At 44.1% G+C, this 27,229-nt stretch overlaps 1 protein-coding gene across 1 annotated transcript in view; it reads right to left on the reverse strand.

Annotated features, from left to right (window-relative positions):
- The window catches only part of DTNBP1 (dystrobrevin binding protein 1), a 71,217-nt gene extending 46,160 nt beyond the window's left edge, over nt 1–25,057 (reverse strand). The window contains exons 1-6 of the mRNA XM_066624880.1: nt 24,842–25,057; nt 21,310–21,360; nt 20,381–20,431; nt 14,547–14,607; nt 11,466–11,598; nt 6,284–6,416 (exon numbers count right to left, since the gene is read on the reverse strand). Coding sequence (XP_066480977.1) covers nt 6,284–6,416; nt 11,466–11,598; nt 14,547–14,607; nt 20,381–20,431; nt 21,310–21,360; nt 24,842–24,897 — 485 coding nt within the window. The 5' untranslated portion in view covers nt 24,898–25,057. The remainder of the gene's footprint in view (nt 1–6,283; nt 6,417–11,465; nt 11,599–14,546; nt 14,608–20,380; nt 20,432–21,309; nt 21,361–24,841) is intronic.
- Nucleotides 25,058–27,229: the final 2,172 nt, after the last annotated feature.

The following is a 27,229-nucleotide window of genomic DNA, read 5'->3' on the forward strand; positions in this document are numbered from 1 at the left end:
AGAGGTTGAAAAGCACCGGTCCCAGGACAGATCCTTGGGGCACACCGCTTTTCACCTCTCTCCATTGTGAAAATTGCCCATTGACACCCACTCTCTGCTTCCTGGCCTCCAACCAGTTCTCAATCCACGAGAGGACCTGTCCTCTAATTCCCTGACTGTGGAGTTTTTTCAGTAGCCTTTGGTGAGGGACCGTGTCAAACGCCTTCTGAAAGTCCAGATATATAATGTCCACGGGTTCTCCCGTATCCACATGCCTGTTGACCTTTTCAAAGAATTCTATAAGGTTCGTGAGGCAAGACTTACCCTTACAGAAGCCATGCTGACTCTCCCTCAGCAAGGCCTGTTCGTCTATGTGTTTTGAGATCCTATCTTTGATGAGGCATTCCACCATCTTACCCGGTATGGATGTTAGGCTGACCGGCCTATAGTTTCCCGGGTCCCCCCTCTTTCCCTATTTAAAAATAGGTGTGACATTTGCTATCCTCCAATCTTCTGGCACTGTGGCCGTTTTGAGGGACAAGTTGCATACCTTAGTCAAGAGATCTGCAACTTCATTCTTCAATTCCTTAATAACCCTTAGGTGGATGCCATCAGGGCCCGGTGACTTATTGATCTTTAATTTATCAATGAGGTCTGAAACATCTTCTCTTTTAACCTCTATCTGACTTAACTCCTCGGTTAGGAGGGGCCGTTCGGGTAGCGGTATCTGCCCGAGGTCTTCTGCCGTGAAGACAGATGCAAAGAACTCATTTAATTTCTCTGCCATCTCTACGTCTCCTTTTATCTCCCCTTTCCCTCCCTCACCATCCAGAGGGCCAACCGCTTCTCTGGCGGATTTCCTGCTTCTAACATATTTGAAGAAGCTTTTATTATTCCCCTTAATGTTGCTGGCCATGCGTTCCTCATAGTCTCGCTTGGCCTCCCCTATCACCTTCTTACATTTCTTTTGCCACAGTTTATGTTCCTTTTTATTCTCTTCATTAGGGCAAGACTTCCATTTACGGAAGGAAGCTTCCTTGCCCTTCACAGCCTCTCTAACTTGGCTGGTTAGCCATGCGGGCACTCTCCTGGATTTAGTGGAACCCTTCTTTCTTTGCGGTATACACCTCTGCTGGGCCTCTATTACTGTTGTTTTAAGCAGCCTCCATGCATTCTGGAGAGACTGGACTCTTTTTACCCTCCCTTTCAACCTCTTTCTAACCAGCCTCCTCATTTGAGGGAAGTCCGCCCGTCGGAAGTCAAGGGTTTTTGTTAGAGATTTGCCTGGTATTCTTCCCCCAACGTGCACGTCAAAACGGATCGCAGCATGATCACTGTTCCCCAATGGCTCAGTAACGTTTACATCTCTAACCAGGTCCTGCGTACCGCACAAAATTAAATCCAGAGTCACCTGTCCTCTGGTGGGCTCCGTGACTAGCTGATCTAAGCCACAGTCATTCAGCACGTCAAGAAATCCGGTTTCCTTATTGTGACCAGAACACAAATTGACCCAGTCAATATGAGGATAATTGAAGTCCCCCATGATTACAACCCTGTCCTTCCTTGTCACCTCCCTGATCTGTTTCCTCATTTCAAGGTCCCCATCAGATTTCTGGTCTGGAGGACGATAGCACGCCCCCAGTATTACATCGCTGCACAAGCCTGGTAATTTAACCCACAGAGATTCTACGGTGGAGTCGGACCCACCTTCAATCTCTACTTTGCTGGATTCTATCCCTTCCTTAACATAAAGGGCCACCCCACCTCCAACACGCCCCTGCCTGTCCCTCCTGTAGAGTTTATAGCCCGGGATTGCGGTATCCCACTGATTCTCCGCATTCCACCAGGTTTCCGTTATGCCCACTATGTCAATATTTTCCCTTGTCACCAGACATTCCAGTTCTCCCACCTTTGCTCATCCTGAGCTGGGGCAGCACCGACAGCCAGCACACTGCCCCAGCAACCACTGTAGCAAAAGTGCTGTGGGAAGAGGGTCCTTGTCAGGACAATCCTGTGGGTTCAGGACCCGCAGATGATGAAATTCACGGTTAACATGGGTGGCCTGTACTATTCTGTGCTGTTATACTTGACATTTGCCTGTTTGGCAATTATATATGAGCACAATCATCACCCCGTAAGTACAGAGATTTATTGGCATGTTGACAGGTCAATAACAAAAACCCTTGACCATTCTCTTTTAGGTTGTTTTTCACCCTCATATCCCTGGATTTTACTTTTTCCAGCTGAATCTTAAATCGCTTTTCTGCATACATTTTGCCTTGTTGCATTGTGAGAATAAGATACATAACATATGCTCTCAATCTGAACACTTTCAGTGTTTTTCAAGATCATGAACCCTCTAATCCAACTTATTTCACTAATTCATCTCTAGAGCATCTTAAAAGATGCTTTTAAACAATCAACTTAGATGCAATTCTAGTTCTGGAATAACTCATGATCACCTGATCCAAGTTAATTCCCAACAGCCATTCATCTTATCCTCACTAGATGCCAGCAGCAAACCAAACACTGCAATTTCTCCTGAGGGCTGAGTGACAACTTGATGAACAAATTTATCATTCAGTTTATCCAGAAATAGCTCAGCCTTGCTGTTGTTAGCAGTATTTATTTTCTCATCTGTGCCAAAGAAATCAAGTCCACCATAATTAGGCAATGCCCTTTACTATGAATCAGAGTAATGTTGACAGAATATGACTAATATGACAAATCATGATACTGTTATTACTGAAAGTCTAATAAAATGAAGCAAATTTTGTACTACATATTAATAGTGGTAAGAGATCAGATATGCGATTCAATTGAAATTCAGATTGGTTTTAGCAAAATACGTTTTGGGGAAGATTCTAACCCTATACTTATCATGAATATTCACTAAATTTATATATATTGCAAAACAACTGTATATAAACTATTAAACCTGTGGAGCTTGCTGCTGGACTCCAACTGCCTTTTCTCCTCCTCCTCCCCACATCTTCAGGTACATCAGCCTGGGCAGTGGAGGGAGGAGTGAGTGGAGAGGGAACAGCCTCCACTCAGTGGAACAGCTGGGAGAGAAGGCTGCAAAAGGACAAGGAGAAGGAGTGGAATACCTGTGGGGGCCGGCTGCTGGACTCCAACTGCCTTTTCTCCTCCTCCTCCCCACATCTTCAGGTACATCAGCCTGGGCAGTGGAGGGAGGAGTGAGTGGAGAGGGAACAGCCTCCACTCAGTGGAACAGCTGGGAGAGAAGGCTGCAGAAGGACAAGGAGAAGGAGTGGAATACCTGTGGGGGCCGGCTGCTGGACTCCAACTGCCTTTTCTCCTCCTCCTCCCCACGTCTTCAGGTACATCAGCCTTTGGCACAAGCCAAAGGGCTCTTTGCCCGTGGCTCCTCACCAGTGGATCAAGACAGTGGATTAGGAGGCTGTATGACTCTTTGTTATGGCTCTTGTTGCTAAGTGGCTCATCTTTGGATCCCTGATCAACAGCACTATACCCTCCCCTTTTATGCAGTGCAGTGCTGTTTAATGATTGGGAGGGGTTAGGAGACATTGTGTCAGCATTAGGGTTTGTGTGAGACTGAATGCAGGATTGTGAGTGGGTAGTTGAGGAGGTGTCATGTGAGTGTGTTTTAGTTGTGATTGAGGAGTGTTAATCTTTGGTCTTGGATTAAGGAACTCAAGGAGAAGCTGGTGTCCTCTGTCTTGGTGAGAGAGAGACAGGGGAGAAGGTGGAAACCTCTGGCTCCGTGAGAGGGGGACAGCAGAGAAGGTTGGGACCTCTGGCTCTGTGAGAGGGGGACAGGGGAGAAGGTTGGGACCTCTGACTCCGTGAGAGGGGGACAGGGGCGAGAGAGTTCAGTGAGAGGGGGTGTTGTATGTAGTAGTAATTTAATAGTGAAGTGAGAGTGACTGAATGCCGAGTGAAGTGTGTGGTCGAGGTTGTGTGGTTTATGGGTCAACCCTGTCGAAGGGTAATGTGTCTGACATCTCGAGGGAGTTGGTGGGTGGAGTGCAGCCACCATTAATAGAGTGAGTGGATTTTTTTAAATTTTTATTTATTTTAATTTTGGGTTCCAAATTTTGTTTTATTGTTTTTTAAATGTTTTATTTTTATACATATTTATATATTTTATGTTTTTATATGATTTCTTTTGTAAGAAAAGTGCCCTTGAGTGCCCTTTACTGGGACAGAAAGGTGGGAAATAAATAAACACTTCTAAACTGAACTACAAACCCATCATTACAACACTGACGTTGGACAATGGAACGGGTGTTTCACTGGCAGTAATTGTCTTATAGCAGTCAGTTCAGTTCAGTAAGACCTTTTATTGGCATAAAATACAGAGGAAGAACAAAACAAAACAAAAATATACAAAGACAACACAACATAGACATCGGTCTTTTCTTCACACACTGCCCAGAGTCCCAGAGCTCTGCCTGGCAATTACCCCAGATAAAAGGAAGCGACCTTATCAAGGGTCTCAGAGTCAGGTGTGGAAAGGAAAGACTGAAGCATGATTGAGTCCTCCCAGCCCTGCATCCTAGTTAACAATGGGCCTAGATATTTCTTGCATGAAGCATCATGTAGTGGGCAGTAGAAAAAGGTATGTGTTATAGTCTCAATACAATCCCTACCACACTTGCATTTCCTCTCCGAGTACAGAATACCACTGAACCTGCCTGATAACAAGGCTGATGGAAGAGCATTACATCTTGCAAGTGTGAATGCTCTCCAAGCCTGCGGGCACTCCAGGTGATAAAAGAAGGAGGCTGGTTTCCCAAAACTGACTGGAACATGGAGATAGAGTGGAGAGCATGTGGTTCTGGTGGCACTAAACAGCTCTTGTTGTTCAATATCAAGAATTCTTTCTTTTACTATTCTGTAAGCAGCGTCACAGCCAATCATGCCTAACTCTGCAGTGTCCAGCTCTACTGACTTAAATATGGTTAGAAGATCGGTGATCTCTAATGGCAGGACTGAATCTGACAAAAATTGGTGCATTAGACCAGAGGAGGCAGGGTTAAGTAAAATCCTAAACCAAAATTTCAGCAATCTTAGTATAGCAGTCATAAAAGGTGCTCAAGTTCTGCTAGAGCTGAACTCACTTGCTGCTGGAGCACCAGTGAGAAGAACAGAGCCTTCCAGTGCACACCAGAAGACTGCACTGGACTTGCTGGATGGGGTGTGCGGAATGTGGGCGGGGAAAGGTGGGACAAGGAAGCAGTGGCAGAGCAGAATGGATTTGAGAAGGAGATGGGTTCAACAGCAGCATATGCCACCAAATTCTAGCCCCCTTCTTGGTTCTGATCCTGCAGCACATAGCCTGTACTAGCAAATTCAGTAGCAAAGGTCCAAGTACACCCTCCATAGTGTGGATGCTTACCCCCAGCTAAGGAAAGGGAGAAAAGAATAGAAATGGGTTATATGATGAAGAGCTCCCTTAAATGGCAAACTTTACTATTGCTTCAGAAATAAATAAGCCCAGTGACTCTTGCAGCTGTTCCTTCCTTGCTAACCTGCATCCAGCTTCTCCATTTCTCAGGTTTGCTCCCATGACAAAATAAGATAGCCGAATGCAAAAAACATACCTGAGGCCCCAATCCTATGCTTCCCAGTGATCAGGACTGCAATGGCACCAAAATGGCTACTGCTACATCTAATGAGACTGGGAAGCAGCGCGGGGTCTATTCGGGGTAAGGGTTTATGCGCCCTTACCCCATGTAAATCCCAGGCAGCCCCGAAGGGTCTCTTCAAATCTGCACCCGCACTTGAGCGGGCGCAGATTCGAGGAGGCCTGTGTCAGAACTCCCGGGGTGGGAGGGTGGTCAGGATATGGAAGTAGGGCCTGCCACCATCTCCACCCCCTGCCTCCCCACACTACACCTTCTCTCCGCCCTCCTCCAACATAGAACACCCCGTCTTACCTCTCCGCTGCCTGGCGCTTTGCATGGAACACAGGGCAGCGGACCACCAGCCTCCAACTGGTGCCTGCCCAGTGCGGGCTCGCACTGGGCTAGCTCCAGCACTAAGTTCCGCAAACATGACTTATAGTATGTTTGCGACAGTGCATGCCGGCAGTGAGCCAGCGCACACTGTTCTGGATTGGGCTGTGAATCTCCTATACAACAGAAGAGATCAACACAGGGTTACAACAAAGTGAATTAATTCCTTTTCTTGATTAATCCTGCAGACTCTTAGGTTTCTACACTCAGGAAAAAAGGAAAGATAAGTTTTTTTACATGAGCACCACAAAGAATTAACAAGATAAATCAAATACAAAACTCTCAATAATCAAACTTACCGTTTTGTCTTCTTGTAATTTTCGAGTTGTAGCACCTGCATATGCTTGTATCTTTCCAATTCACACTGTCCACAGAGATCCTCAAGATAAAGTAAATGGTTCTCCATTTCCTTAAAACTTGCTTCTAACTGGACTGTATAACAAAATAGTCAAATATCAGAATAGGGCAAATATGGTAAAAATCCCTCTTAATAAATTTTAAAAAATGTTTAAGGCAACAAGCAACCATTAACTATTCCCAGTTGATGGAGACCCAAAACAAATGGAGACTCTCCTTCCCTTCTTTTGCTCTCTCCTACACACTCTCCCAACCCATATTGGCTTCATGCAACAATCCTATAATCACTCTAACATGAGGAGATCCATGCAGAAGGATCTAGTGGTTTTAAAATTCCTGTCACAAGACCTAACTCCAGAGATACCCTTGGGCTCAGCAACAGTCTCACAGCAGCAACCATTTCTTCTAGCCAACACTTACATGCAGCTACAGAAAATATAGATACAACCTGTATGGGTTCCAGTCCTCTCACCCTTCTCCCAGGAGGGGAGTTAGGTGTCATATGGAGATGGGAACAACACAGCCCTGAACATACCAGATGTCAGTGGGTCAACAGATGAACGGGAAGCAGTGGATCATGCATCAGCCTTTAATAATTTTTGTATACAGTTTGGTAGCATTGGGAGTAGCATCCCCTATCCTGGATGGATGCTTCCCCTGGCTCCTGCTCTGTTCTCCTGCCTGCCCTCTTCACCAGGATCCTCTTCGCCCCACAAGTCTTCTCTACCAGGGATTACTTCCTGGGTCCTTCCACTGCTTCCTTCTGGCAGTGCCTTGTCACAGTAGATGGGAGATGGTTTGACTGCTAGACTACTAATACAACTGTAGCCAAGCAAAAGGGACTATGATGTCTAGCCCCACCATTCTAGTTCAGGAGGACCATCTTCCTTCCGAGTTGGTCTTTTTACTCTTCTTCCTCTTTCTCTCCTGTTACCCCCTTCTTTGGGCCCTAGTTCCTGACCCCTCCATCTTCTTTCCTTGCCCTTCTCCATCATTCCCTCAGATTCTCCTCTGCTCCTCTCTCACTTGCTTTGTCTCCCTCTCCACTCCCTGTCTGTTAGTCTGTTAGCCCTCCCTTTTACATCTTCTGCTCCCCAAGACTCCAACCCTCCCAACTGCTACAGCTATCAAGCAGCTCTTATTCTGCCACACTCAGTGAAGAAACCACAGCCAAGAACCATGGGCTGCAGCAGCTGCCTCTCCAGAGCATTCCCTGCTCTCTGGAATGCCATGGTGCCATGAGCCACTACACTACTCCACTTGCAGAAGGATTCTGGCATGTCCCTACCCTCCTGTTCAGAGAGACAAAAGGCAGAAGATGACATATGTGGGAGAGAGGGAAATATTTCTCCTTCAGCCCAACATATCCCACAAAACTTTAATGTGCACTAGATAGGGACTGAGTTGACCTAACATACAGTTTTTCAGAAGTCATGAGAATCTGTAATGTAAGTCGCCCTTTCAGGCAAACTCAAGGTAATCCCTTCATTAAGACTGAGTGCTACCCCAATACTGGAAAAATTTCAAACCAAAGTATAGGTACCACAAGCTTTCATTTATCATTTCTGTGAATCACATGCAAATGCCAACAATGAAGTTTAGCTGGCATCATATTTCTAGACCATTTTTCCCTAGTCCCTTTCTTTAAAAAAAAAAAAAAAAAAGTAAGCCACTGAGAAATGTCATGATTTTGAAACACTTAATCTAAAATGAAAACCTCTAGTCTCTTGAAAGCATTGAAGGAAATCTGATGCATACATAGATAACCGATTTGCGCTCGTTTAGCATGGTAATCCATCACATACAAAATTCACTTAAAGACATTAACTACATTTGGCCATTCAGTGAACCAGTGGAAGAAAATCCTCCTCCCCCCTCCCCAGTACTTTTACACCACAACCTTAACATTAATAATGCTTAGCATATATAGTGGGCCCTTCTTATTCACAAGTTCAGCACCCACGAATTTGACTCAGCGCAGATGCCAGACCCACACTGGAGGGTCTCACCCAATCTCCCAAACACAACTGGAAGTGTGTTCCAGTCATGTTCAAGAGATGTTCTGAGGCTCAGGGAGGTCTCCCTGCACATCAGAACACCTCCATACATGACCAGAAAGTGCTTCCAGTTCCATCTGGGGATCCTCTGAAGTCTCCCCGCCCCCTCACAGATTTAATTATCAGCAGATTTTGATATTTGTGGGGAGGTAGGTCCAGGAAAGGATCCCCCACTGATCCTGAGTGCTAACTGTATTCACTAGCTGCCTGAGTTATGGACATCTGAATTACACATAGCTGCGTCACTTTCAGTTCATGAAGGCACAAGACATCCTTTGGTTTTGCTTTCACACAAGTGTAACACTGGGCCAGCAAAAGTTGGATGTTTAGACCAACGTGCATTTCAGCAGATGTACAGGTCCCTGGAACCTAACCAATAAATACACAGGGGACTTAGTGTACAGCTAGTCTGTTTAGAATGCTTAAAGATTACAGTGATGCAGTAGATTTCTTTTCTAAATATGCCCATTCCTAATCTGAGATCTTTAAACATGAAAAAGATCTGGCAATGAACACATTAGCAAGGTGCCATAATATTAAGCTATAATAAAAATTTATAAAAATAAATATCAAATTACTTCTGCATTGAGAGGTGCTACTGTTCCAATAGAAAGACTATAATAAACTGAGATAACAAAAAGGGATCTCCTCCTACATAAGGCTACCAAACAGGAATTTCTGAAAAAGTGGTACTAGACCACCCTCTAGTGGGAACTCATAAAACCTCAGTCACTTTGCACAACTGGGAATCCATTTACTTATTATCTGCAATGAACTTTACAAATTCCAAGTATTATGGGTTGGTTAATTTACAGATCACAGCATTACATTAATTTATAACTATCACTTATTTATTTACTGTAATTACAAATACACACCGGGGGGGGGGGGGTGAACGAACTTTGGAACACTTCCCAGTTGCTAGAATTAAGGTGATGACTTTATGTGTCAAACATTAAGAAATCTGCTAGGTATAATTTGCTAGATGAGCAGCGCACATCAACGTGATGTTACTAGAAGTCTCTGAAATGATGCAGGCACTGGTTACAGGTTTGGTTTTTACAATGAATGATGATATTGGCATCATCGTATAAGCCAGTGTTTCTCAAACTGTGGGTTGGGACCCACCAGGTGGGTAACGAGCCAATTTCAAGTGGGTCCCCATTCATTTCAATATTTTATTTTAAATATATTAGACTTGATGCTAACATGGTATGTGACTGCATTTGGGGAAATGTTACAGATCTGTACTTTTAACAAACTACTATGTATATTCTTTTAACAATGTGTGAGTAGATGGGACTTACTCCTGGGTAAGTGTGGATAGGATTGCAGCCTAGGATTGTTAAAAATTTTCCTGCTTGATGATGTCACTTCCAGTCATGACATCACTTCCAGTGGGTCCTGACAAATTCTCATTTTAAAGAAGTGGGTGCTAGTGCTAAAAGTGTGAGACCGGTATAAGTTATACTGAATTTCTGACAAATGATGCAATTGGAGTTTGGTATTTTGTTGTCTTGAGTGCTCCCTGAGGCATCTGGTGGGCCACTATGAGACACAGGAAGCTGGATTAGATGAGCCCTTGGTCTGATCCAGCAGGGCTCTTCTTATATTCTTATGAGTTTATGTTCCCTGAATAAGGACCAAGATGCAGGATAGTCAGACTGCTGATTTTTCTTTGAGCCAATATTGCAGCTTATTGCAGCTGCTTGGATGGGGAAAGACTGCTAATTTGATCAAAGAAACAGAAGAGGGGAATGTTCTTCTATCAGTATTTTCCCAATCTAACCCCTCCACTAATAATTTTTCTTCCCACAGAGACTATAGCAGGTTGGGGAAAATGATTTAGAACAAGAAGAAAAGGGAGGGTAGAGTTAAACAGTCCTATTTTTCACACTACTACTGTTTATTTATTAAAGTTTTATAACTGCTTATATAAGCCTATACTGCAGATGTATTTAGTTAACAATAACCAGGAGATCAGGCATGGATCTCCTGATACAATGTATAGTTTGATCCTGACTGGCAACTAAAGGAACAAAATGTATTTAGACTAGTAAGAGAGGATTAATATTATGCTGTACACATGATCAAGGCAGGACAACAACAGGCATGGGGCAGCAAGACAACATGTAGCACTGTCTTACATGTGCCTGTCCAGAAGTCCTTTTTTGTTCAATGGTACAGGTGTATGCTGCTTAATGATGCAGCTGCACCTCCATCGTCAAATGATGCCAGATGTTAAACAATGTCACCTGTCTAAGCCCACAAAGCCAAGGGGAGCTATGCTCCGCTTGTCTCCAGAGGTTTTTCTGACCCCCACAGAGGCTGCATGCTGCCTCTGTGAGGCTCAGAATGGCCAAAAAAATCACAACTTTCAGTTTCCTTAGGAAACCGGAAGTTTTTTAGCCTTACAAGGCATTCCAAGGCCTGGGGAAGCCCTCCTGGGGAGTGCAGACTCTGCGGGTCTCAGAAAAGCTCCCAGAGGTAAGGGGAGGTCAGTTCCAGAGGCAGCGGGGGGGAGGGGGAACAGTGATCAGTGCTGGGCTGCATGGACCATCACATATACAGCCCATCACTGGTCAGAACTTTGCAAAGCAACATTCACCTATATTTACTTCCAACAAATGGGACTAGGATGGCTGCCTCATATAAATTTGATAAACAAAATAGATATCACTCGACCGTTTAAGAGACAGTCAATGCACAGAAACATATAGTTTTGAACTAGGAGCAAGGATAGGAGGTCAAATCCCACCTTAGACATGAAAACGCCTACTGACCCTGGGCCAATCACTAGCTATCTCTTAATGTCAACTATTTCACAATTTGGGGAGGGGGGAATCACCCTGACCAACTTGAACGAGGCTGGGGTACAAATACAAAGACAATAAGAAGATTTACAGCCAAGATATTAACAGTCTGAAAGAAATGGTCACTCTAGAATTGTCACAGAAACAAAAATGCTGTTTTCAAATCAATGATCCATAAGGCATTCTCTGTAGTCTCAGTATGGAAGTTATTACAATATCTGTTGAAGGTGATTCAAGCTAATGCACATTCTTACCCAGGTTAGCTGTTGTGGATTCCAAATCTGATAAAAACCCTGGAATTTGCTGGAGCTGTTCCTGTAGGTCTAGGAGACTACTTCTCTTCTTCTCCCAATGTGCAGAAAGCATCACAACTTCGCTATCCACCAACTGTAATATTCAAAGTCAAGGATGAAACTTGACTTTCAACGAAGGTCAAGTTTTATAGTTTGTGACAACTTACATTATAAGCCTTTAAACAAGCTGACACGCCAGATACCACAGTCTTAAATATAATCAATAATAATATAATTTTATACCTGTAGATTTCTGCTCGCAATAACCAGCTAAAGTTTGTTATGACCCAACTTACACTGAAAATCAATTGAACCAGTTAGTTGTGACCAATTTATGACCCACTGCTTTCCGCAGGACTTTGACAGTACTTAACTGTTCTGAAACCAATAAGCTTGTAATTCACAATAGAATATTCAATTCAAGGTTCTTAAAGAAAATTACCAAATCATAACTTGTGTCAATCAAGCATTTCTTCTACTAACTCACTTTGAAATTCACACTTCTACGTGGAAGTAATCAATTTGTTTTCCATCCTGCCATTCTGCAAGTAAGTCTGCAATCCTATACAAACTTACCAGGGAGTAAGTCCCATTGAACTCAACAGAACTTACTTCTGAGCAGGACTGAGCTGTGAAACATGCATTTGATATGTAATATATATTTCTTTAAAATAATCATGTTTTATGCATCGTACTTACAGATATAGCACCTAACTAAGCACATCCAGCTTTCTGTGCTTCTGTTTGCTACTGTGGTACTCTCAAGGTTCTTGATCTGGGATTTGAGATAGCATTGACCATTCGGTTGCTCTTCCACTGCCACTACTCCCTACCTTACTAGGGCTCAGCTCTCCATGAGGCCTTGAGGAAGTAAGGACACTTCCGTTCCAGATTCATAACACTTGGTCTGGCTCACCCTCTGGTAACTTGGTGTTCTGCCAGAACTAAAGGCAGAAATGAAAGCAGACTTAACAGAGCTCTTCAAACAAAACAGGCAGCCCAATCCTAACCTGCACTAGCACAGCCAGGCTGCATGACCTGCACCTGTATCCAGCACAGGTTAGAAAGCAACTGGAGGTCCCTTCGGGGTAAGGGGATATTCTCCCCCTTATCCTGAGTAATGCCCCAGACTGCCCTATGAGACTACTCAGAATGCCATCAGCAATATAGCCGGTGGAAGTTCAAGCAGCAAATATAATGCCAGTTGACCCAGGAGGCCATTAATAATCCATTACAAGTTACAAGTCATGATGTGTATGTGCAACCTCCTGATTTTAGAAATGGGCTATGTCAGAAGCTAAGTAGGGTCAGGCCTGGTTAATACTTGGATGGGAGACCGCCAGGGAATACCAGGTGCTGTAAGGCTTATACCATAGTCGTTCGAGACTGAAGGTATTAATTATGTAAATTCTATGTACTGAAAATATATAGCCATGCAATGTAAGTATCCCCTAAGAATATTAATAATATTTATATACTGCTTTGCAACAAAAAGTTCACAAAGTAGTTTACAGAGAAAATCTGCTCTCTGAAGAAAATCTGCAAATATTCATTTGCAGAAGCAAGCCCATTCTGTGATAACATAGCCATTTGCCTGCTATGAATGTTTGTGTGAACATGGCCAGTTATTTTCACTTAATAAACATGCTTCAAATACAGTTCTGCAAACAGGCAGTTACTCGGTTACTAGTGACAAACAGGAATTAACCCCTGGCAATAAAAAGCTGGAAGGGCCAAAAAGACAGTTGGTTGCATATATGTCTCTCTAAGCCCTTTGAAAAAGAAAATGAGACAAAGAGGTATGCAGGTATCACCTATAACAAATCTCTGATAACTAAAATATTTCTGGACCTCATGGAATGCACCACAAATTAGAGTAAATGATTCCGTTTCACACCTTACAAGGAAACCAATTCTATGCTTGGGATCATTAGGAAGGGTATTGAGAACAAAACGGTTAGTATTATAATGCCGTTGTACAAATCTATGGTAAGGCCACACCTGGAGTATTGTGTCCAGTTCTGGTCGCCGCATCTCAAAAAAGACATAGTGGAAATGGAAAAGGTGCAAAAGAGAGCGACTAAGATGATTACGGGGCTGGGGCACCTTCCTTATGAGGAAAGGCTACGGCGTTTGGGCCTCTTCAGCCTAGAAAAGAGACGCTTGAGGGGGGACATGATTGAGACATACAAAATTATGCAGGGGATGGACAGAGTGGATAGGGAGATGCTCTTTACACTCTCACATAATACCAGAACCAGGGGACATCCACTAAAATTGATTGTTGGGCGGGTTAGGACAGACAAAAGAAAATATTTCTTTACTCAGCGCGTGGTCGGTCTGTGGAACTCCTTGCCACAGGATGTGGTGCTGGCGTCTAGCCTAGACGCCTTTAAAAGGGGATTGGACGAGTTTCTGGAGGAAAAATCCATTATGGGGTACAAGCCATGATGTGTATGCGCAACCTCCTGATTTTAGGAATGGGTTAAGTCAGAATGCCAGATGTAGGGGAGAGCACCAGGATGAGGTCTCTTGTTATCTGGTGTGCTCCCTGGGGCATTTGGTGGGCCGCTGTGAGATACAGGAAGCTGGACTAGATGGGCCTATGGCCTGATCCAGTGGGGCTGTTCTTATGTTCTTATGTTCTTATGTTCTAAACCAAACATTTCCACTAAATGCACTTCTACACTCTGTACTTCTTCACAGTTTTTAGGCAGCTGAACTTTCTCCATGAATAAACTTCTGGATTTCACTAAATTAATGCCATTAGAAGGCTACAAAAAAACCACCCTGTGATTAAAAAAAAAAGCTGTAATGTGACTTGGCACTTAATTTCTAAGTTACCTGTCAAAACTAAAAAAATTTTTTTTAAAATATGAAAGTCAAAGTTATTAATATTCATGATTCTGTCAAACGCATAATATGTGTTGGGTTCTCATTTTGACAAATGAAGTATGCAGCTCCCCAAATGCAAAATACCTCAATACTAAATAAGCAGTTTTTATCAAAATGTTTGCATATTTAGTTCTGTAAATATTTTACCTCTCCAGTTTTTGCGCATTCTTTTGCTCCCCTATGAAGAGCTGCCCAAGTATCTTCATATCTTCAAACAAGGAAATGATAAAGTCAGAAATTGCATATACTTTCAGATAACCACAAGCCAACACAACCAAGTGTGCTTTAAGTACACTGACACCAGTGAGGTTAAGCATGCCTAACCTTGAAGTCCCACACACCAGAGACTGTGAATGGAACACCACTAAGGCATACCTCATCTTGGCTCTCGGCCCACTTTGCCTTGTAGCCCAGAGTGAAGTTGTTGCCGCCTGACAGGGTTTCTCCCTGGACCCTTTCTGTTCTCCCTCCCCCACCCCTCAGGAAGGACATTTTGTAATATCCTACTTTTTTAATGGCTTACATTTTGGGATACCTTGTCCTCCTTTGTGGTTATGACATCCAGTCACCATAGCAGAAAGGACAGGTATAGAGGCAAAGGAATGCCACTGAAGAAGGGGCACACTGCGGCACAGGGTGATTGGGGGCCAGCATAACAGAAAGGGAGCCCACAGGAGGGAAAAGGGTAAGAATTGACTGCCAACCCTGACGACAGCCTGAGATCCTGCAGCAAGCCCAGTTGGCTCCATGGACAGGTGGAGGACGGAGAGGTGGGCTTCAGCATGACTGAGACAAGGAGAGGAAAGGAAACAAGGCATGTAGGGAAAGCAAGGATCACACTGGAATTATCTGATATGTATTATGTGTACAGACATTAAATTGTAAAGGCAGTGAAGATGTAAGAGTTGGGAGTCTTATTAAGAAAAAAAGGCCAAGACGACATTCACCAAGCCCTTTAGTGTGAACATACCCCCATAGCAGAAGGCAGGGCAGAGGCCAGAGAGATCAGGTACTAATAGCAGTAAATGAATGAAGGAAAAAATGTAATCAAGGTGATTTACTTTAGCAGTAGTCTTCAACATGTGAGTCAAAACGCAGAAGTGGATTACAACTTACCTTCAGATTCTAGAGGATGTAAGTCCTAAGCCTTTGGTTTTGGAGGAGTTGCTTTGGCCAAGTTCCAAAGCCTCCATGAGCCCCCTCAGACTCCCACCCGCCTGCTCTCCCCATAACAATACACCTCTGCCCCTCTTTCTCTTTCTCTTCCTCCACCTCACAAAGTTGAGTGCACACTGTTGCACTATCTAAAAGGCCTAGAAAAAAGGGCAGAATGTCATAGTAGCAGTGTGTGCTGATTGGCCGTCAACAGGAAGGAGGGAAAAATGAGGAAGAAGAACCCTTTACCACTAGACTTTGCCAATGGTACACAGACTATTGCAGGTGGGTTCCAAGGTGAAGACTAGGATTTGAGGTGGGTCGCAGTTCTTGTCAAGGCGAAGAACACTTCAATGGTCACACCCATTGTCAAGAGAATGGATTTTGGGGTGGAGAATTCGGGTCTGCTCCGCATTGTCCACTATGGTGCCAGGGGACAGTAAGGAACATTGTGCACCCAAGAAGCAGGAAAATGATGGGAGAAGCAGGGAGTCATTCTAGGAAAGAAGCACTTTGTGTGGTGAAATGTCAGTTGGGAAAAACAGTTGGAGGGGCAGTTGGAAAAGAATGTGGGAGGAGAGAAAAAAAGCTGTGAAAAAGACTGAGCAGACAGCTGAGAAGGGCTGAGACCAAGTGCTAACCTGCCAAGTCCAGTTGCTAAAGAAATTGGCCACAGTAATGTTACCAAGTGCAAAAAGGCAGTTTTCACATGACATGGTGGCAGTATCGGTATTGTGGAGGGTGCTTTTTCCCATCAGTTTCATGGGCACAGTTGGTGTTGAAGTCTAGTAAACAGTATAATTAGTGAGGGCTACAGTAGCGGATATGGATGCTCCTATATTATTGAATGTGCTGGCTTAGGATGCAACAGCGACACCTGAAGATGTAAGAGATGGAGTAGAGAGTGCTGTGGGGGGCATGGATGGTATTATTACATCACCTTTTTATGAAGAAATACAGCATTGCTATTGGGAGATTATAAAAAGGTGGTGAAAGGAGGTTGAAGTGAAGAAAAAGGAACAGATGTTATCAGAGATGGAGGCTGTGATGAGTTTTCCAAGTGCAAAAAAGGACAGGGAACAGGAATAAAGCAAATGCCAGTGGTGCGACGGAAGCAGCCAACAGTACAGGTCCACAGGTAGAAGTTATGGATGGAAGATGGGATAGACTAAAAGGTAGGGACAAGAAGGAAGTGGAGACACTGAACAATTTTATTCAGAGGAGAGGGCAGACCTGTTGTGAAGAGAGTTGCAGGAGCTTTGTAAACAGGTGGCGTCTCTGAAGAAAGAATGGGAAGCCAAGCAGGAAGAAGACGATTGGAATGATGATAGAGGTTGGGAGAGAGGTGAGAGAGTAGAGTACCTTATGTTGTGAACATCATGTAATGCAGCAACAAATTGATGAGTTGGGGAGAGAGAGAAGAAAGGCAAAGCTGATGCAGGTAAAGAAACAAGACTATGGAGAAAACTCTGAAGTTCCAAGAAGAAGAGAGGAAATAAGATTTAGAACTCGAGGAGAGAGAGAGAGAGAGAGAGGATTTTACTGGCTTACAGAGAACCCTAGATGAGGAATATGGATTTAGAAATGTACCCTGTGATTACAAAGGGGGAAGAGTGGACTTGAGATGTTTACCAAAGATGGCAGCCCCGGCATCTTCAGAATAGATGTACCCAATGAGGAGAGAATTTGAGCAACCAGGGATTGATGATTTGGGAAGGCAAACTGGTAAGCTCTAAACCTGTCCCACATGTAAGGATGGGATATAGTAGAGCAGAAGGAAATGTGGGAAGTAGTAAGATGGTGGATAAGAACTCTATTCCCCAAGTTGGAGCTAAATATTTTGGAAAGGAAAATGGAACTAAATTAATTCTCCCAAAGAAGGTGTGTTATGTATGTCAGCTTTCTAGAATGCCAGTAAGAGACTTAACAAATTTCCCCAGAACAATACTGCACATGCCTGATCTTGTCTGATCTTGGAAGCTAATCAGTGTCAAGCCTGGTTAGTACTTGGATGGGAGACCGCCTGGGAATACCGGGTGCTGTAGGCTTATACCATAGCCTTTCGAGACTGAAGGTTGCCAACCAGAACAATATTGCTAGAAGCAAAGGCAACAGCTGTCCAACAGGTCAGTTGCAGGTGAGAAAAAGTCAACCAGAACTGGAAACAGTGAATAAGTTTCAATGAATAGGGAGTTGGTAAAGGAGAGGATGTGTAAGCCTGGTAGAGAATTCATCAAATGGTGGCAAGTGGGTAGAATCCCTAAGGAAAAGAAAGCAGGTATAACTGAGATGCAACCTGAATTTGCTTATGAGAACTTTTCCTGGAACAGAACTGTTGTTTCTAAGACCCAAGTTGTTGCCAAGGAAAACATGAGTGAAATTGAAAAGGAGGTTTCTGGAAAAGACGGGATTAAACAGACACTGACTGCTTTGCTAGGTGCTGGAGAGAAGGAGAAAGCACAGGAAGCTGCAGCTGGTGGGCCGTTAGCACTCTCTTCTAATTCTGCTAGGCACAGAAGTACCCCTCAAAGGCTTAGTAAGTCAAAGGAAGCAAAGTGTACCCAATTTCTTATTTGCCTATAGAAAAGCAGGTTGGGGAAGAAGATTCATTTTGGAACGTTTATGATTTGTCTGGATTTTTCTTAGTACAATCTGAAGTAAAGGATGCCCCAGAAGAATTGTTGCCTGACATGGATGACCCATTAGTCTTTTGCACAGCAAACTAAAGTAAAAAAACCTTTTAAGTGAATTGTTTCCTTCTGGTTATGAAAGGACTGAACCTCTTCCATTGCTAGAAGAAGTGAGATCTACTGAACCAACCCAGGAGGTAGTTGAAAGATTCGACAATGTAATTTCTTCATGTCCAGAGGGTACAATTGGGTGTGAAGTTTTGCAAGATAAAGCTCCGGACATTGCTTTACCAGGGCAAGAGCTGAACCACTTAGATACAGGAGATCTGGAAATTCCAGTTCTCATTACAGGTGGGAAAGCAGTCTCCAAAACTCACAGTTGAGCACTGTAAGTTGGTATCGAAAGACCTAAAAACACCTTTCCAGGAATTGAAGATGGAGAAGGGATGGGTGAGATGTCATTTAATTTGAAGTACCATCAAGAGGTTATGAACGGTGAAGCAGTGGCTCTCTAAAAGATCTTTTGCAGTTACCTGGGCAAAGTTTACAGCTACAAAGTTATCTATGTACATTTTAAGTTTGGTTCCAGTTAATGCGTCCCCTGGGAGCTGTGTATTGATGTTCTTACTCCAACAGGATTATGAGTTTTGCTGAGTCTTTTGCATGCAGTGATTCTGATTTGATGGAGGATGTCTAGAACTAATAACTTTGCTGATAGTGGAATATTGAAGAGGGAAGAGAATTACATCATACAACAAGTTTCTATTACAGAAAATTTAAAAACTGGCTGTATCTTCCTAAGGAAGATGTTGGGGGGATTTTTATTTCTTTCTGGGAAATCTGTAGGATCTATGTAGTGTTGAAGTGAATCAAATGGATCATTTAGAGTTGGGAGATGGTGAGGAAGTGTACTATGAATTTTATAGGATGGGTATTCCCTAGATCAGGGATGTCAAACTCATTTCATTCAGGGGGCCAAAGAGCATTCATGGTGCCTGCTGAGGGCCAGAAGCAACATCATTAAACAGGAAGTTACATCATTAAGCAGATGATGGTCAGAAATAAGCACTTTGTTCTCACATAGAAACTAAATAACAGCAAATGACAGAAGAGAAAAATGTGCACATTTTGTTCATATTTTCAAGATATGAGAGAACCCAATTATCAAGCTGGGAGAGCCTAATTATAAAGAGGGCCAGATAAATTGCTTCTGGGGGCCACATTCACTTTGCGGGCCTTATATTTGACACCCCTGCCCTGGAGTTAAGATTGCTTCTACTGCACTGGGGAAGGGAAAGTTTGTATTTCCTACTGAAAGTAAAAAGTAACATTATTGTACCCCGATATGGATTTAAGATCCACGTACCATCCTAGAGAATAGATTTCTCAATAACTTTTGTAGGGTTCTAGGTTTATCTGGATTTGCTGTATCTCTAATTTAGAAACAACTGTAAGATTTGATGTTCATTGGGTTATTGTGAGCTTGGCATTAGCTATGCAGATAAGATATTGCAGAAGTACCGGGTTTTATGATATTAAAGCTAATTAGTTTTAGATACAAGTAAGTTGGGCAAAAAGTTGGTATATAACAAACCTTTTTGAAGAGAGAGGGGCGTGTTGAGAGAATAAATTTTGGGGTGGAGAAATTGGGTTTGTTCTGTATTGTCCACTATGGCGCCAGGGGACAGTGGGGAAAAGCACTGATGTTGTGCACATAAGCAGGAAAGGGATGGGAGAAGCAGGGAGTTATTCTAGGAAAGAAGAACTTTGTATAGTGGAATGGCAGTTGGGAAAAGGCAATTGGAGGGGCAGTTGGAAAGAATGTTGAGAGAGTGGCTCTAAGGAAAAGCTGCAAAAAAGAAGCTGAGCAGATAGTTGGGAAGGGCTGGCATACAGGTAAAGCATTCCCTGAAGACCATCTGTAAATCTCCCACCAAGGAGCAAACCTTCTGTAGAATATACAATATGTACCACATTGTTGTAAAGTTTATAGCAAAATCCTTTAGAAAAAATTCTACTGTGTCAGTGTTGCTTGATGGGGATCAAGCACTAACCTACCAAGTCCGGTTGCTAAAGAAATTGGCCACGGTAATGTTACCAAGCAGAAAATGGGGGGTTCTAGGATCCCTTTTGCATTATACCCATGCCTCTGGAAAAATAAAGTATAGTATAGTTCCTTTACAAGAAGGAACTTACCTGCTCAGCAGGTCTAATCCAGCAGAGAACTCTGGCAAACATCGGACAGTCCTATAATAAAGATCATAGGTCTGTATTAGTGTAGTGCTGAAGTCCTATAGGGCCTCTCAAAACCCATCTTTACAATGACCAAGTCACTTTTTCTACAGTCATATTACAGAGCAGTGGCATTCCTGGGCGTCCCTGCACGCAGGGCAACCCCCTGTTTTCCGCCCCCCCGCTCTCTTCTCCACCCCCCCTGCACCTGACCCGGAAGTAATTGCAGTGCCGTCACTGTAATTACTTCTGCACAGCTACCTCCTCTGTTCCCCCTTTGAAAACAAGGGGGAACGGAGGAGGCAGATGAGACCCCGATAGAGCCTTCCGTGTCGCTTATAAGCAGTGCGGAGGTCTCCATTGGAGCAATTTGGGGTGGCTGGAAGCAGCCCCAGACCGCTGCAATGGAGACCTCCACGCCGCTTCTAAGCGGCGCAGAAGACTCTGTGGGGGCCTGGAAAGCAGCACGCGTCTCCTCTGAGATCAGAGGGGGCACGCGACACTTCCCCTTTGCCTCTGCAGGACGCCCTCAGACATCTTCTAAACCCCAATACAACCATTCAAAACCTTCTGATGTTGCACTTCCATAATTGTGATTCTGCAACCACCATGCTGTCACCACCACAGCTGAGGGTATAGGAAGCTCCCAGTGGTGCTGCAAAGGGACACAGTGCCCCTTTATAATGCCGACTGGAGCACAGCACCTGAAACTGTGCTTTGCTACCACTGCACAACAAAGTAATTAAGACCAACTCCAGTATATTGTGGGGAATAGAAAAACAGAAACTGTGTTCTGCTAATATGCATTTCTAGATGTTAATCATGCAAATATCACAGAATTATTCTCATTGAATAAATATACTTATGAAGCAACCATAGTTTTTCAACAGCACCTCTGCTTGCTTATTTTGGCTTCTCTTGATTTGTCACCCAAAGTCTTCAGGCTAGAGTAATATACAAACAAACAAACAAAAACACATTAAGACTTATAGTAAGAAAGTTTCTCAAAATGCAAGTAGTCTGCTCCTTTTCAATTGACTACCTTTTTAGCATTTGCCTCATCACCTACACAACTAACCAGCTCCAGCACACATCTGATACTTTTTCCTACTCACACCACATATCCCCTTCCCATGCCACTTAAGCAGAACACAATAAAATACACAGCAGTAGAATAAGGTAGTAAATGTGGGCTGTACTGGTTCAGATTACAGCTGGCACTTGAAAATTCTTCATCACATTAAAAAACAAAATCTAAAATATCAGAGAGAGAGAGAGGTTTTACATTAGCCTTCTCATTGTCAGGTAAATTTTCTATTTGCAAAGTATTTTGCAAGTATATATGAGAGTGCTAAAAAAAGTTATTTCCACCCTCTTCAACCAGTTCAGGACTCAACCACCTCAATCCACTGTACAAACCACATACTCTTCCAGTTTGACAGGAAGCCTGATCCAATGCTGCACTACCACTGGCGCTGCACCCGCTGGGTGTCATAAATGTATAGTAACGCATGCCTGCACCACCCAGAGAGTATGCGGTGCTGGTGAGAAGGCCTGCGCCACCCCATTGATGCTGCAGTGGGAGCCCCCATCCTGGTGGAGAGCAGATAAGTGCTGAACAGTGCAGGGGCATGGGGAGGGTCATGTGAGCCACCCTCACATGACCTCAGTGGCTCAAACAGGACATCACTTTTACTGACTTCAAGTTATTATTTGGAGACAAGAAAATGTGACATCTAAGTTCAGCCATTAAGATTGCAGTTTAATTAGGCTAACCTTTGGCATTCAAATTTGATGCCTGAGGTAAACCAGTATTGTTATCAGTCACTGTTAATAGAGGTTGTTAGAATACGCAAATTAGGAAACAAGAAACAACCTGAAACGATCTAACTAGCAGTTCATGACAACTGGCAGCTACTGAGCATCTTGTTAATTTAAGAAGAGTCCACAGAGAACAGTAAAGCATTCTAAAGCTATAGTTTTGGCAGAATACCAGCTCTGTGAAGTAAGGATAAGGCCCATGGGAAGCTCCACCGTTATTAAAATTCCAAGACAAAAAACTTGTGCTGGAATTCCCCATCTCATTCTGTGAGGTAAAATAAGACAGGACACAACTTTTTAACATCTGTTCACATTCCTAAATGGAAGGGAGAAGTCCTAAACGTTACTTTTTTAGCCTTCCCTCATACAACCTTCCCTCACAGGCACCCACATATGATTTTATGTAAATATTAGACAGGAACTATAGGAACTCTGTTTCCTTCACTACCATCACATTATTATTCTACTCTAGCATTGGGGTCATTTTATTTACTACATTCTGTCTTTTGCAACTGAAAAATTTTTTCAGTACAAAAACAGTACAGTACAGTACAAAACAGTACAGTACAGTACAAAATAATTTTCAGTACAAAAACAGGGTATATAACTCACTACTCACATTCATATTTATGTGTCAGAAAGTGTCAGTCCCATTAATTTTGTAAATCATTTCTTAAGTATTTCAAGTTATTGAGAGTATCGGGGTCAATGGTGTGATTTTTATTTACATCTAAATAAGTTTATAATAAATAATCACAAAAGCTCAGAATAGTTTTATAGAACAATTTCATCCCACCTTCCTCTGAGGTCGAACAGAACCTCAGGTATTGCAGAGTGATATAGTTCATCTTCTTAGGCATAAAATAATATCTGTGCTCTCACACGCTAGTGTAACTATCATGAAACATATACAAATACTTTGCAAAATACCTACCATACTGCAAATACTGATACAAAATTACACAAGAATTTGAGCTGTGCTGCTCTACTCTGTTTATAATTCTAGATTGGAAAATGGTATGTCTCCTTTACAACTTAGTACAGCAAGTCCATGCCACTATGCATATGAAGGACAGGATAGCCCTATTAAATCTAAAAAAATTAGGCTCTTGAGCTGTAGCATTCTGAAATCTTCATTCTTTAAATAAGGTTCATGAAGAAACACCACAGGCAGACCCTGTCAGAATAATTTCACATTTTTGTTTCTGAGAGTACTTATGCTAGCTACTGGTATGTAATATATTGTCATACATAAAATGGGGTAAATCCAGGTCTACTTGTGACTTGGGTTTGGGTATGCTGAGAGGCTTCAAATTTCTCATTATCTTTTGCTGGAATCTCCGAACAACATCAGGAACTATGACTTTAATAGTGCAATCCCAGGCATGTTTGCTCAAAAGTATCACCAAGTTCAATGGGATTTACACTTCAAGATCAAGCTAGAGCAAACTAGACATCTGTTGAGTGGCTGGGGCCTTCACGTTTATTTTTTACATATAAAAAGCAGCTCATATGTTATGATCCAGGACCACAGCCTTTATGGGCTTTAATACTTTGCATTCACAGTGGTCCCTAACTGGATCATGTGGCCCAGTGGATATTTGCCCTAGGAGTGCTCCTAGTGGACCTCAAGTATGCAAAGGATGGTAGCCTAAAGCTTTAAAATTATGAAAAAAGGGACCGGGGGACAGCAGCTTTAGTTAGGTCTTGTTGTAAATGAACCACTTTTTCAAAAAGAAATGAAACTACATTATAAGTAACATACTCTAGTTTTCAGTTAGGTACCCTTTAGCAAAAACTTCAGATATTTATTTTAGGATGCGCAATTAGGTGCTAAAACAGGATGGAGTTGTTTTTTTTTCTTTTGTCAGCTCATTTCAACACTTTTGATCACAAACTGACAAATCTAAATTAGAATCAGCAATTTGTGAAGACACAGTCAGGGGACGACCATTGCGCAGGACTCATTGAATCCAGAACAAAGAAGGAAATGTAATTTTTGTGGGTGCTCATCCCTAAAAATTTCCAGAGGTAGGCAGGCTCTTTTCCCCACAGACAGACCACCCTACCTATACTGTCGCTTGTGGCAACCAGTGAAAGAGGAAAGACTGCCCTACAGGCTTCGGAGCTTCCCCCCAGGAAAGAGACAACGGAGCTTCCCCCCAGGAAAGTGTGGACAGGACTGCAGCCTGAGAACCCAATCCTATGCCTGTCTACTCAGAAGTCAGTCCCATGACAGTCAACGGGGCTTCCTCCCAGGAAAGTGTGGACAACAGGACTGCAGCCTCACCTGTACCAGCAGGTGACTACGGGTCAGGAAGGAAGCAGCCACCCAGAGGCCAGCCCTCCCCGCTTCCTCGGGAGCCAGCCGCCCCCACGGAATCCGATCTAAGGTGCTGGCGGGCAAGGCACCCGAAGGGGCGTGCCGGGGTCTTCAGAGCGCCTCCAGCGCCCAACAAGAGCCCAACCGCGCCCAGGAAGGCTTCGTGCCCCGCGATGCGCCCCTTCCTTCGAGGGAATCTCGAGACGCGCCGCTCACTCCTCCCCCCCCCCCTTGAAGGGACCCAACACCGCTAGTTTCTCTCAGCGGCGGCCGTCACTCACCCCGAGGTCAAGTCCTGCTGGACGCTCAGGAGCCGCTCGCGCAAGCTCTCGAACATCCTGAGCGCGCGGGGGGGAGAAGGAGGGGGGCGCTGCCACTCACTCCCACCTCGCCACAACAAGCAGCAAGACTCAAGTTCACTGCGGCACCCGGGAAGCACGGGACACAGGACGGGGGAGGGGCGGAGCTCTGAGCCAAGCGCCTCCGCGGCGGCTGTTGCTTCACGCGCGACGCCTGTCAACAGAAGCCCCGCCCGCCGAACCTCCCCATCGATACCTCTCGCCACCATAGAGACGGAGAGGAAGCGAAGGCTCGGACCATAGAGACGAGAGACTGTCCCCTCTCTACTGTAGAGATACGAAAACGCCAGAGTGACAGTTTCCGTGCTGACTATACCACCCAAACTGCTGCCTCCACGACGGAAGCACTTCCATGCATCACAATTGGACATTTGGCTCTCTCTAGTCCCAGCTGCAGCCCAGGGGGTGGCCGACCTTTCAGCTTGAGGGCTCCTGGGCCTTTAACAGTTGTGCAGAAGGGAAAGTTTCAGCAGGTGCAGCTTGTCACCTGTGAGGTGAAATTCTCCCCTAGTCTACACAGTTGTTAAAGGTCCAGGAGCCCTCAAGTTGAAAGGTCGCCCCCCCCCCCCCCGCTCATCACCTGGAATATCCAGCTCTGGCAAAAGTAGCTGAACCCACCAAGGAATGGGGGGGGGGGAGGGAGGTATTTCTCTTTGGGACTGCCTCAGCACTGTGCCCTGGCACACTGCCGGGTCACCAGATGGCTGCAGGTGTGCCGCAGGAGTTTGGGGGAAGGTCATTTATTAATAGGGCCACTGGGGGATGTGAGCCCCCCACCAACAACACGGTGTGCCTTGTCCATGGTAAAAAAACTGATGATGCGCCTTGACCATTTTAGGACCTTGTCAGTGTGCCCTGAGACAAAAAAGGTTGAAAAACACTACCTTGGACATTAGTTTTTTTCTTGGCTTTTCAGTGCTTTCCTATGATCCAGCATGATTCCTCCCATTCTCCAAAACTCCCCCCTCCATGCTTCTCTTCTCCTGTTCCCTTCAGAATTACCACTCCCTCATGCAGAAAACAGTAACTGTCCACGATCTTCTTTACTTCCTTCAGTCCCTTCAGCTGCTTGTTCTCACAGAAATCTGGCTTCACCCCTGTGACAGCGCCATTGTTGCCCCTTTCCCCTTTGGAGGTCTCTTATGATCTGACACAAGTACTCCTGCAGATTGTGGTGGTGGTGGTGGTGGTGTTTGCCTTCTTCTTTCAAAATTCTGCAAGTACCAGACCCCATCCCACTGCTTATCTATTTTTTAAATTCAATTACAGCCCATTTCTTACCAACATTCCAGGCCCAATGCAGCCCCAGGGTAAGGGAGTAAAGGTTCCTCCACCTTAAGGAAACCTCTGTAACCACCATAGGATGCAGTCTAGATTCAGACTGAGAGCAGGCAGGAAAAGGATTAGAGCACTGGCTAGTGCAGGTCCATCAGCAACAGAGGAGGCAGTGGACAGTGGCATCCAAAGAAAACCAGAGGAAGACATTTCCAAACTTGCATATCCTCATGCTTTGGGAAGATGAGAATAAGGTGGCTGAGATGAATGCCCTGCCCACCAGTGCTACTTACACACACTACAGATAGGGAATTGTTCCTGAAAGGTTCATGGTTTAGGCACCTTGAACCAACCAAGCAGGGCTTAGGAGAGGGGGGTAAAGGGGGTAATTTGTACCTGGGCGCAGGGTCAAAAAAGGGGCCCAGAAACCAAAGGAGGGGGCCCAGAAATTTCCTGGGAACTTATATTTTCCTATCTCATCTGGATATGTGGGGTGCTGGGTACGCAGCTGCTGCTGCTACTGAAAGCCATATGTGGTGGGCCAAGGAATGCATACATGACACTCTTTAACAGTGTCAAATTTGGGAGGAAACTGGCCTGCTACAGTCACTCTTTGGCTAATAGTTCCACTTCCCATGTGTATAGGAGTTTTGGGGCACAGCTGCGGAGCTACAGCCACTGCAGAAATATGCTTGGTGCACACAGGATACTCCATTCTAGTGTGAGCCTAAATACAAAGATGCTAATTTTCTGCAATGATTTGCTATATTTAAAAGATTTTAGAGAGACTTTGGAGTGTGTTTGGTTTTTCATATTACAGTATCTAGCTGCCAATGCCATACAGGTAGGTATACTTGGGCTTTTCATTTGGAAGCTCAGTAGACCTGGACTCCAAAGACTTTTCCAGATGTTGCCACCCTCCCTTACTCTGTTTTGTCCCCCTTGTCACCACCCTCCCCTGCTCTGCTTCATCCCCTCCCCTCCCCCTTTGGGAAGGGGCCCAAAAGAAACTTTGTACCCCTTGATAAAATTCCT

This window comes from Tiliqua scincoides, chromosome 4, assembly GCF_035046505.1.
Source record: "Tiliqua scincoides isolate rTilSci1 chromosome 4, rTilSci1.hap2, whole genome shotgun sequence".
Classification (NCBI taxonomy): Eukaryota; Metazoa; Chordata; class Lepidosauria; order Squamata; family Scincidae; genus Tiliqua; species Tiliqua scincoides.